Raw genomic sequence first — 11648 nt, forward strand, 5'->3', positions numbered from 1 at the left:
TGTTTTGGACTATTGATTATCGAGAAATTAAAAATAGAGATGTGAGCCGGTAACATGGAGTTAAACTTTCGCAACTGCCATGGTAAACTTCACAGAAGCTTGACAGAAAGTTTAACTCCATGTTGCACTTTTATTTTCTCGATATATTTTTTTTAGGAAAAACAAAAATTTGTAAGAAAAACAAATACAACATTTTCATACAACCTGTTAAATTATTATTATGAAGCCGGTCGTGGCTGTATGGTTACGATGTTCGCTTTATAAGCGAATGGTCCTGGGTTCGATACCCATCTGCTCCCAACGAGAAAGTTCTGGACTTATTAAAATTTGAAATAAATGATGCTCACGGCGGGGTTCGATCCCCTGTCCTTAGGGTTGACAAGCAAAATGCTTTCCACTAAACCGTGAAGCATTGGTAGCGTGAGGAGGACTTAGACTAATATAGTTAAATCCAAGAATTGGGCAAAGAATCAAATTGAATGCAAGTTGAATATCAGAACTCAAAAAACAAGATTGCAAGCGCAGTTGAAATTGAATCTAAAAATACATCGCTAAAAATAGCCTGGGCGACGGATAGAATTCATCCAATAAGAGATGAGAAGAATTGAAAGCTCTTTCCCATTAGAAGAAATAAGAACACACGGAAGAATTCGAACAACAATGCAAAACGGTCGTTACCACTCGCCCAGGGTGACTCCTCAGACCATTCACCTTCCCAAAAACCATCCAACTCCAAGGCGAAACTTACTTGAGGATTCCGTGGAGATTTTCCCTTAATGCTCTGAAAAAAAAGTGGAGCATCAACACGTCCCGTCTTCCAAATCCCTTTCGATGTCCCTGGTGCGCGGTGGAGATGGGAGCGGCCGGAAATGGACGGCTGCCATGGTGGTGAGAATCTAGTTCAGGTGGAATTGGTTCTATTCCCAATTATCGATTCCAAGATTCCTACGCAACTTGGGCTTAGACAATCATCACATCACATGGCAAAAATCCAGTCTACAATCCGCTAAAATCACCGTCTCCTAGCGAAGCGAAGCAAATATTCGCAATTCGCAATTTTCAGTGTAAGAACTAGCGAAGCGAAGCGAATATTAAAAAAAAAACAAGCACAAAATTTTCATACTACCTGTTAAATTATTATTATGGTAATATAAATTGATTTCATCAGCAAAGCGACTTTTTAATGTAAAGAGAAGCTTAGCGTGTTTTCGAATTTTTATAATTTTTTTTATCAAGGAAAAGAATTTTTAAGGTAAAAAAGAAAAGCAAAACTCGTTTATTTTAAACTATTGACAACAAGGTAAAATTTAGTTTTAATGCTGACATAAATTTTGAAAAATATTTGCAACGGCCTGACTCGTCGGCAAAATTTATGACCAAGAATAAAAAAATACCAATTTGGGATATTTTTTCCAGCCCGGGAGCATGTTGACAGCTCCCATACAAACTTAGCGAACCCTTTTTTGTGGGTCCAGTGGGCCTAAGATGGCGGCCTTTGCTATCATTGCTATAGCCAAACATTTGAAAATGGCTAATAGTTTAAATTAATATAGTTTTTGTCTTGTTTCGGTTTAAAACGACAAAATAAGCATTCTGGCATCATTTTCTTGAAAACTTGTTTTAAGTATCGCCACGTTAAAATATTAGTCTCGAACAGTTGGAGGGAGCGTGCCGCGAAAGCCGTCACGAAAAAAAAGTTTCCCATGCAAATTTTGAGTTGTGTTTTTAATGGGCGGACTCCGACGAGGTCCACTTGCCATCTGTCGGTGAATATATTCGTATACGCTCAACTCACGAAAACTGTCATGTTAGGGGACGGCTGATTTTTTCTGTGTGCCTATATTTTTTTTCTGAACTCTTGGGATATACGTGGAATGCTCGGGGGTCTTCAGCAGGGGTGCCAGATTGCCAGATTTTTTGAGCGCCAATTATTGTGGATTTAGCTCGTAGCTGGATTTTCTGGCATCTTCTCACGGTTATTGGAAACGGTCGTGGATAGACCTAGGGGTTCCCAGTTGGAGTGAAAAAATTCAATTTATAGAAAAATTATGGATTATAATTTTGCTTTTTTATCACTTCTCCGACATCAGGAATAATTGTTTGAACATGCTCGCAATTTTTTTTATTCGGTCGGAAAAATATTATTTTTCTTGAAAAAACTTTCATTTTTAATCACATGATCACCTCTAATTCTGGCTCGATGCCGCAATCATGCGACCGCGTGCTCCGTTTGTTTGTCAACAAAGCTGCAGCTGGATGGTGAGACGAAGTGAGGGGGGAAGAGATTTTGACATTTTTATGCCCGCATCTGGCCCGCCGCCTATTTCGTCGGTCACTGAGTCGCCGGTCGTTTCCTGTGACCGAGTCCAGCTAGGAACTGATCGTACAATAGAAAAAAATAATCTTCTATTTCTGTAACAACTTTTCAATAGGGCGAAACCCTCAGATGTAAACAAACTGAGTTTTTGTCAGAATCATATAAAGCGAACAAAACTGATTCTAAAACACCCTCCATCATCACAAAATTCCGAAAATACGTAGTTTTACAAGCAAAAAACAAAAGGGCTAATCAACAACATCAATCAAAACAAACCAATTTGAGTTTCCGCCCTTGTGTTTTCATCCAATCACGAGGGGCGAATGTAGTGTTTTCTGCAAGTTCCGACGTATATTTAGAAACATTAAATTTTCGTTATAATTTAGTGAATTTTAACCTGACAATCCTCAAAATGGATCAAAATGTATGTTTTTAATGTCTCTGACCACAATTCCACAACAAACACAGATTTGTATGATCCTAAATACATAACTTTTTAATTTCAATTATTGTAGTATCGGATCTGGTCTGGATTCACAATCTAGATATGAAGGTCCATAATTTACCGGTTCTTGGGACATCCGGGGATTCTGGGTCGAGCAGTTGCAGGACAAAAAGTTAGTGTAGGGAGGTTTAGGAGGAATGCCGTACAAAATCATCGCATCCGTAACCATTGAAGCTAAGCAAAGATTGAGAAGGCAGGATGGTGTCGCGGGGTGGCCTAGTCGTCAGGTGCCATTTCTCCCACTTCCGGTGGGGACACTCCAAGGAACGACACTTCAATATAGACCACATCGTCAAACCAACTTGCTACTTACGGTGTATCCTAGCTCAACGAGTCTTGGCCTGAACCGGACTCCTTATGAAGGCTTTCTAGACCAATTTTTTATCACTGAGGTTGCAAATATCACTGTATTATCACTGACTGTAACGTTTCACAATGATAAAATAGTTGTTTCACCACTTTTTTCTTTAAAAACCCGAAAAGTGAACAAAAACCAAAAGGGCGAATCTGTTGTTTACTTTTGCTTTGTGGCGTAACCTGATGGGCTAAACCGTTGTTTTGGTTGAGTGGGTGGCGAATACGGTGGGGCGAAAATGGAGTCACGCTCTTCAAAAAGGCGTAATTTGTTTTTCTCAATTTTAAAAAGCAAAAACACCTTAATTAATTTCAAATTGCTCTCTATGATGAAATTATTGCTATTTTCTATTACGTTTTGAAAAAAATGATGGTTTTCATGCTTTTTTGTGGAAATAGGAATTGATCGGAATTGCAAAATTTTGAATGTTGATTTTCCCGAAACGGCAGGATCGTAGGTTTCGCCCTTTTGAAATGTTGTTACTGATTTCTTCCTCACATTGTTTTATTGACATATTTTGTTTATATTGTGAAGCTATGATGTATAAAAAGTGAAAATACACAGTTTTTGAACAAAAAATCGCTCATTACTTTGAGAAAAGTGGCTTGCCAGATTTTTCCCAGATTTTTTGCCAGATTTTTTACTCTTCAGACCTGGTAACCCTGGTCTTCAGTCTGGTTTGGAAATTTGCAGTGGTTGGTCGTTTGACGACATTTTGCAGTTTCCATCTTCAAGATGGCTGCACCGATAAAAAAGGCTTTGTTTCGAGCTTTGTTTACTACAGGAAGTAAATGTTGGCTCCGGTCTAACCTACAGGTTACGTCGTTAGCTCAATCCAGGTGTAGGAGTCGTCTCCTGTCTCGGTGTAGTCGCTGGTAGGCAGTTGGACTCACAATCCATAGGTCGTCAGTTTGAATCCCGGGGTGCCAACTTTGCCGAAGACACCAAATTGATCAGAAAACTCCTTCAAAAGTTACAGATTTTTAAATATTTACGTACCATTTTTGACACTTTTATGGGTGAACCAATTACACATAGGGAAGGCTCCCACAAAGTTTTAGTCAAATAAAAAAAATCCATTTCCGGTTTGGGTAGAGAATTTTTGAAATATATTTATAACAACTTTTTGAATGCGAAAAAAAATTTTTTTACTCCAACATCTTGATTAGCACGCTGTCAGCGCCTTTGGCCGCCTTGCGCCGTCGTTCCGCTTCTTCCTCCTTGATGCCAAATATCCGAATTTCCTTCTCGAGCTTCCCTGTTTGTGCGGCGCTGAGAAATTCCTTCGTCCGCGCGTTCAGATGGTCTAGCGCGACGGCGGCTTGCAGCCGGGTTACGTCGTCGCCGTCGAGTTCGGTTGAGATTACGTGCTTGAGAAAGCGGTACACGAGCAGGAGGTAGTCCTCCAGGGTGAGCAGGTTGTCGATACCTTCGAGCAGTTGGGCGAGGACGAGGATGGCGGCGCGACGGGCGGGAAGGTATTGGTCGGTTTCGATGGTGCCTTTGATGACCAGGAACATCTCATAGAAAAAGTTATGCACCTGGTACGACAGAATCTTGCACACATTCCCCAGGTTCGCCAAGCTCGACGCCCGAAATTCATCCACCCCGCTCTTGCACCCGTGCAGGAAGCAATTCACCAGCTGGTCGCGATACTTGAACGCCACCGGTCCCATCGCGTCCACCGTCTTGAGCGCCGCTTCGCCCACCTTTAGCCGGAAGTCCAGTTCGTTGTCGGCGCGCTGGTACTCCCGGATTAGCGCGTCCAGCGTGTCCGCTTCGAGAACCGTATCGCAGAGTGCCACCAGCAGACGGACCGAGTTGAGGAAGGCGTAACTTTCGACGGATTTGAGATTGTCCAGGGCGAGGATGAGCACGGCGTGCTTGTTGGCGGTTGTTTCCGGGTCGCGCTCATTAAGCAGCTTGATCAGCAGGGTGGTGCCGTACACTTTGCAGTAGGGTTCTTTATCCAGGCAGAGGCTGGTGGCGTTGGCGTAGGGGGTGAGGTCCTGGTCGGGGGGTTGAACTGAGTTTGGATCTTTGCAAATGTGCTCGATCTGCGTTCGAAGTTGGGCGGTGCAAACTTTGGAGCTTTTGTAACGATGGAGAAGCTTGACGATCTGCTGAACGTCGTCTCGGGTTTGTAACCGCCGCAGGTATTCTTGGAAGATGGACAGCATGACTTCCAGGAGGTCTTCGGATTGGGTCTTTCCTTCCAGAGCTCGCTCGAGTGTTGATTTTATGAAGGATAGGATTTCCGCTGGATTTTCGTAGAGTTGAGCGTGGAAGTGACGGTGACTGATGAGATCCGTCAGGGCTTGGATTAGGACGTACTTTTTGAAGAATTGCTTGCAGCTGGAAGCGTCCTGTTCCTCTGCGTCGAGTAGTAGATTCGCGGTAGATTTCTGGAAATTTAAAATTATCAAATGTTGATCAATTGTTGGATTTTTTCAAAACTCACCGAAGTTATCTCATCAAACAGCTTCAAAAGAACAACGAATACGTCGTAGATGAGAAGATTTCGATTTGACGCCTTCAAAATTTCAACCAGAATTGGACCTAAACTGTCCTCTTCCGAATCGTCGTCTGATCCTGGACCAACTTGCAGCGAATACTTTTCTTCCCTCTCCAAATTCTTCAAATAAATCCGGGGATGAAACTTTTTCATGGCCTCGTCTCCCTCAGATCCAACAAGCAAACCCCTCAGCACCGATTCCAACTCCGACGTTTCCCGATTCGCCAGACAAAACACGACCAACGTCTGCAAATAATTCCTCTCGTCCAGCTCTCCCAACGGCAGCAGCGAGTACAACTTGATCAAAATCTGCAAATAAGGCACCAAAATCGACGAGTTCAACGAACTGCACGTAGATCCGCTAAAGGCCATGTAGTTCAGATACAACCCGGTCACCAGTTCCGACCGCTCCACCACAATCGATCCACTTAACAACTCCTTTGGCTGCGCGAGGACGTCAAATCGCGCCACAAAGTACTCCCGAATTGTCCGTCTCAACTCCTCGTACGCCGCCGGAAGTTGATACATCTGCCGCAGACACTCGATGCACGTTCCGACGTAGGTCAGATTGTCCTGCTCGCCACTCAGCAAAGAAGTCTCGTAAAAGGTGAAGCAATCCTTCAACACCTGGCGGTAGAACGCCTTTGTGTGGCCTTTACTTGCAACAATTTTAGCGATCACTTCGCTCTTCTTCCAGGTGGGCGTTTCGTCCGAGGGCACGTTGGTCAACAGCGTCCGACAAAGCACGGGAAAGCCTCCCGGCAGTCCAGTTTGCCGCAATAGCTCCACGTGAATTTGCTTGGCCAGTTCCAGCGAAACATTTGGACTTCCTTTGATGATGAGCAAACTCTTGAAAATCGCCTCCAACGAGAACAACTCAAAACCTTTGAACAATCCGTCATCCCGCAACCCACCAAATCCTCCCTCCATCAGGTACAGTCCAAACGTCCCAGCAACATACTCCAGCACGCAATACTCCAGTCGCTTCTCCACCGCAACCGCCCTAAACTCAAACACCTTCCTGAAAGCCTGCATGCAGTACCGCAGCCTCCTCATCCCCTCCTCCGGTTCCAGCTGCACCGCCAACTTCAAGTCGCACCTGGTCAGTCCCCGCAGCTCCTTCGGCAGGTACAGACTGACCGTAAACTGGCGGATTCGGTCGACCGCCGTGAAGAACTGAATTTGCTCACGTGGATTGAGGATATCTTCCGCTGGGGCGTCATTATCGCTTGAAGGTCGTTTCTGGATGAGGCACGTCGTGAGGAACTGCTGCTGGATGTGGAGATATTGCTGGGAAAGTGACCACAGGACGTCGCCGGAGCTGAAGAGCGTGTAGTTGGGATCATCAGCAGTGAGGTTCAGGATCGATTGCAGCCGGGATATGGTGAGATCTGAAGGTTGCAGGATTTAGAGAATGTTTACTCAAAGAATATTAATTTTACCTTCTGGTTTTGCCTCCGCTAAATCGGATATTATCTTGAAGCACTTTTTAGAATCCATGATCGTAATAAACAACGAATTTCACCAAATTTTATTCAAACTTATGAATTTTGCTCAACGATTTGATGAGATTTCACAAACTTATCGTTTTGTTTACAACTGGCTCGCGCGCGCGGCGAGCGCTCAAAAGGTAATTGTCTATTGAGACGACCAAAGGAAATGAATTGTTAGGTCGACATTATGGCAGGAATTGCAATTTAATGTCGAAGAAATTTGAATACTCAAATTATAAAATTAGTTTTTTTAAGACCTGTGAAATATATTTTTTTATGACTAAATCTGGAAAAAAACAATTTTATAAATTGATAAATTGTTTAAAATGTCAATTTATTTAAAAAGTACTGTGCTTAATTCAAATTGTCCTTATTGAATAAACTTTAAAATTATAAAATTGTGCGATTGTTTTATTATTTTTTTTTTGCAATAAATATTATTTTTTGAAATCAATAGTTATAAAACATAAAAAAGCTGTAAATTAGTAAAACAATAAAATAGCTTAAATGTAAAATTGTAAGGTAGTAAAATAATTAAATTCTAAATTTATAAAGTTTGTCAAAGAGCACTTACATTCTAAAATTCTAAAATTCTGAAATTCTAAAATTCTAAAATTCTGAAATTCTAAAATTATAAAATTCTAAAATTCTAAAATTCTAAAATTCTAAAATTCTAAAATTCTAAAATTCTAAAATTCTCAAATTCTAAAATTCTAAAATTCTAAAATTCTAAAATTCTAAAATTCTAAAATTTAAAATTTAAAAATTCTAAAATTCTAAAATTCTAAATTCTAAAATTCTAAAATTCTAAAATTTAAAATTTAAAATTCTAAAATTCTAAAATTCTAAAATTCTAAAATTCTAAAATTCTAAAATTCTAAAATTCTAAAATTCTAAAATTCTAAAATTCTAAAATTCTAAAATTCTAAAATTCTAAAATTCTAAAATTAAAATTCTAAAATTTAAAATTCTAAAATTCTAAAATTCTAAAATTCTAAAATTCTAAAATTCTAAAATTCTAAAATTCTAAAATTCTAAAATTCTAAAATTTAAAATTCTAAAATTCAAAATTCTAAAATTCTAAAAATTAAAATTCTAAAATTCTAAAATTCTAAAATTCTAAAATTCTAAAATTCTAAAATTCTAAAATTCTAAAATTCTAAAATTTCAAAATTCTAAAATTCTAAAATTTAAAATTCTAAAATTTAAAAATTAAAATTCTAAAATTCTAAAATTCTAAAATTCTAAAATTTAAAATTTCTAATTCTAAAATTCTAAAATTCTAAAATTCTAAAATTCTAAAATTTAAAATTTAAAATTTAATTTAAAAATTCTAAAATTCTAAAATTCTAAAATTCTAAAATTCTAAAATTCTAAAATTTAAAATTCTAAAATTAAAATTTAAAATTCTAAAATTCTAAAAAAATTCTAATTTAAAATTCTAAAATTCTAAAATTTAAAATTCTAGTTAATTCTAAAATTCTAAAATTCTAAAATTCTAAAATTCTAAAATTCTAAAATTCTAAAATTCTAAAATTCTAAAATTCTAAAATTTAAAATTCTAAAATTTAAAATTCTAAAATTTAAAATTTAAAATTCTAAAATTCTAAAATTTAAAATTCTAAAATTTCTAAAATTCTAAAATTCTAAAATTCTAAAATTCTAAAATTCTAAAATTCTAAAATTCTAAAATTCTAAAATTCTAAAATTCTAAAATTCTAAAATTCTAAAATTCTAAAATTCTAAAATTCTAAAATTCTAAAATTCTAAAATTCTAAAATTCTAAAATTCTAAAATTCTAAAATTCTAAAATTCTAAAATTCTAAAATTCTAAAATTCTAAATTCTAAAATTCTAAAATTCTAAAATTCTAAAATTCTAAAATTCTAAAATTCTAAAATTCTAAAATTCAAAAAAATTCTAAAATTCTAAAATTCTAAAATTCTAAAATTCTAAAATTTAAAATTCTAAAATTCTAAAATTCTAAAATTCTAAAATTCTAAAATTCTAAAATTCTAAAATTAAAATTCTAAAATTCTAAAATTCTAAAATTCTAAAATTTAAAATTAAAATTCTAAAATTCTAAAATTCTAAAATTCTAAAATTCTAAAATTCTAAAATTCTAAAATTCTAAAATTCTAAAATTCTAAAATTCTAAAATTCTAAAATTCTAAAATTCTAAAATTCTAAAATTCTAAAATTCTAAAATTCTAAAATTCTAAAATTCTAAAATTCTAAAATTCTAAAATTCTAAAATTCTAAAATTCAAAAATTCTAAAATTCAAAAATTCAAAAATTCAAAAATTCAAAAATTCAAAAATTCAAAAATTCAAAAATTCAAAAATTCAAAAATTCAAAAATTCAAAAATTCAAAAATTCAAAAATTCAAAAATTCAAAAATTCAAAAATTCAAAAATTCAAAAATTCAAAAATTCAAAAATTCTAAAATTCTAAAATTCTAAAATTCTAAAACTCTAAAATTCTAAAATTCTAAAATTCTATTATTCCAAAATTCTAAAATTCTAAAATTCTAAAATTCTAAAATTCTAAAATTCTATAATTCTAAAATTCTAAAATTCTAAAATTCTAAAATTCTAAAATTCAAAAATTCTAAAATTCTAAAATTCTAAAATTCTAAAATTCTAAAATTCTAAAATTCTAAAATTCTAAAATTCTAAAATTCTAAAATTCTAAAATTCTAAAATTCTAAAATTCTAAAATTCTAAAATTCTAAAATTCCAAAATTCCAAAATTCCAAAATTCCAAAATTCCAAAATTCCAAAATTCCAAAATTCCAAAATTCCAAAATTCCAAAATTCCAAAATTCCAAAATTCCAAAATTCTAAAATTTTAAGAAATCTTTATGTCTTTAATTTACAAAAATTAAAAATTATTTTTTGAGTGATTTGAAAATTTTATGACTTAATGATTTTTGACCACGTTTTTGACTTTATGCTTTATCATATTTTTTTTCAAGTATACAGATTTCAATAGTTTAAATTATTTTGAAGTTACACTCAAACCCCGATGGTTTGACACCAACTGTTGTCAAACGAACGGGGTCAAGTTTTAGTTTGATACCCCTTTTACACGGAGTTCTCACAAACTACCAAACGTTTGTTTTGATAGTGTGCGTGAGCACCGTGTAAAAAGTGACAGTTCGTCACTTTTAGTTTGACCTTGACCATGTTGCAACCAACGGGGTACAAACTAAAAATGTGTCAAACGAAAAAGTGACCAACCACCTGGGGTTGAGGGTACATAAAATCGTTATTTTTATCAGCTAAATTGGGTCCTAAAATGAAGCTTAGATTGTTGATATTATTGTTTACAGCGATAAAACTTATTTTTCTGAGTTCAATGACCCTTTGTACGACCACAAAGAGTTTAAAATGGATTTTTAAATCAATTTTGAAAAATTAATCTCGCGGTCCTTCTTGACAGAAAAGCTCCTACTTGACAGCTCGTTCCAAGGGGACCATAGTTATTCCATCAAAAAAATGTTGTCTTGTCAAAAAAAAATTTTGCATTAAAATGAAAAAAAGTGATCGGAAATGGTTTTTAATCGTGTTTTTTAACGTTGTACATAAAAAATGACATAGGGCTTTAGTACCCAATTAGTTTTATAGCAACTGTCTTGTCGTCCTAATCGACAAATCCCTCAATCAACTCGCAATTTTATAGCACAGCAACAATCCCAGAGGGAGTTAGCAGCCGCCGGAGAGCAGCTGTCAAACCGCGAACCGAGCGTCATCGTCGCAGAGGGAAGAACCAGATAAAGTTCCGCAAACACCTTGAAGTTTTGCAGAGGAAAAATTCGATTTTCATCCGCATCGCACGAGCCAATTTCGCCAAAATGCTGATCAAAGTGAAGGTAAGTTCGAGGTGCATCCGGTTCCGGTGGAATTGAACTGATTTTGCGCGGTATCTTCCCGCAGACCCTGACCGGAAAGGAAATCGAGATCGACATTGAGCCCACGGACAAAGTGGACCGAATCAAGGAGCGGGTGGAGGAGAAGGAAGGCATCCCACCGCAGCAGCAGCGGCTCATCTTTTCCGGCAAGCAGATGTGAGTCGAAGCGTATTTTGGGCTGGGATTGAGGATTGGAGTTAAAATGTTGCTTCAATTTGTAGGAACGACGACAAAACCGCCCAGGATTACAAGGTTCAAGGTGGTTCCGTGCTGCATCTGGTGCTGGCGCTCCGTGGAGGTGGTCACTAAAGTTACCATGGGGGAGGATTCCGTATCGAATAAGCTGGAAGTGAGATAGTTTTGTAACTTATTTTTCGAACAGTTGCCCCCGTTCGCCGCTTGGAAGGGGGAGAAGATGTTGGGGAAAGGTAGACGTTGTAGGCTCACTTCAATTTCTAACTTTACTTTATTTGAAACTACGGCAATTATTCTCTGTTTTGTAATCGTCACTCATCGTTGGAAAACAAAATAAAATCTTAAATTGGATCCAA

General features: G+C 36.3%; 2 protein-coding genes across 2 annotated transcripts; one reads left to right on the top strand and one right to left on the bottom strand.

Annotated features, from left to right (window-relative positions):
* Window positions 1-4276: 4276 nt before the first annotated feature.
* On the bottom strand, window positions 4277-7292 carry LOC6033321 (transport and Golgi organization protein 6). The gene is made up of 3 exons (XM_001843734.2): window positions 7135-7292; window positions 5639-7083; window positions 4277-5582 (listed from the first exon to the last, which is right to left on the bottom strand). Exons 1-3 carry the CDS (start codon window positions 7190-7192, stop codon window positions 4326-4328), a joined length of 2760 nt encoding a protein of 919 aa, XP_001843786.2. The 5' UTR covers window positions 7193-7292; the 3' UTR covers window positions 4277-4325.
* Window positions 7293-10896: 3604 nt separating this feature from the next.
* Window positions 10897-11648, top strand: LOC6033323 (NEDD8). The gene is made up of 3 exons (XM_001843736.2): window positions 10897-11058; window positions 11123-11253; window positions 11319-11648. The coding sequence occupies exons 1-3, from the start codon at window positions 11041-11043 to the stop codon at window positions 11404-11406; spliced, it is 237 nt and encodes a 78-aa protein (XP_001843788.1). The 5' UTR covers window positions 10897-11040; the 3' UTR covers window positions 11407-11648.

The sequence above is a fragment of the Culex quinquefasciatus genome, chromosome 2 (assembly GCF_015732765.1).
Source record: "Culex quinquefasciatus strain JHB chromosome 2, VPISU_Cqui_1.0_pri_paternal, whole genome shotgun sequence".
NCBI classification, from domain to species: Eukaryota; Metazoa; Arthropoda; class Insecta; order Diptera; family Culicidae; genus Culex; species Culex quinquefasciatus.

Coding starts and splice junctions, on each gene's coding strand:
- LOC6033323 (XM_001843736.2), top strand. Junction 11,254..11,318: donor ATCTTTTCCGGCAAGCAGAT/GTGAGTCGAAGC, acceptor TTCAATTTGTAG/GAACGACGACAAAACCGCCC.
- LOC6033321 (XM_001843734.2), bottom strand. CDS start 7,192: ATGGATTCTAAAAAGTGCTTCAAGATAATATCCGATTTAGCGGAGGCA. Junction 7,084..7,134: donor AGCGGAGGCAAAACCAGAAG/GTAAAATTAATA, acceptor TGCAACCTTCAG/ATCTCACCATATCCCGGCTG. Junction 5,583..5,638: donor TGTTTGATGAGATAACTTCG/GTGAGTTTTGAA, acceptor TTAAATTTCCAG/AAATCTACCGCGAATCTACT.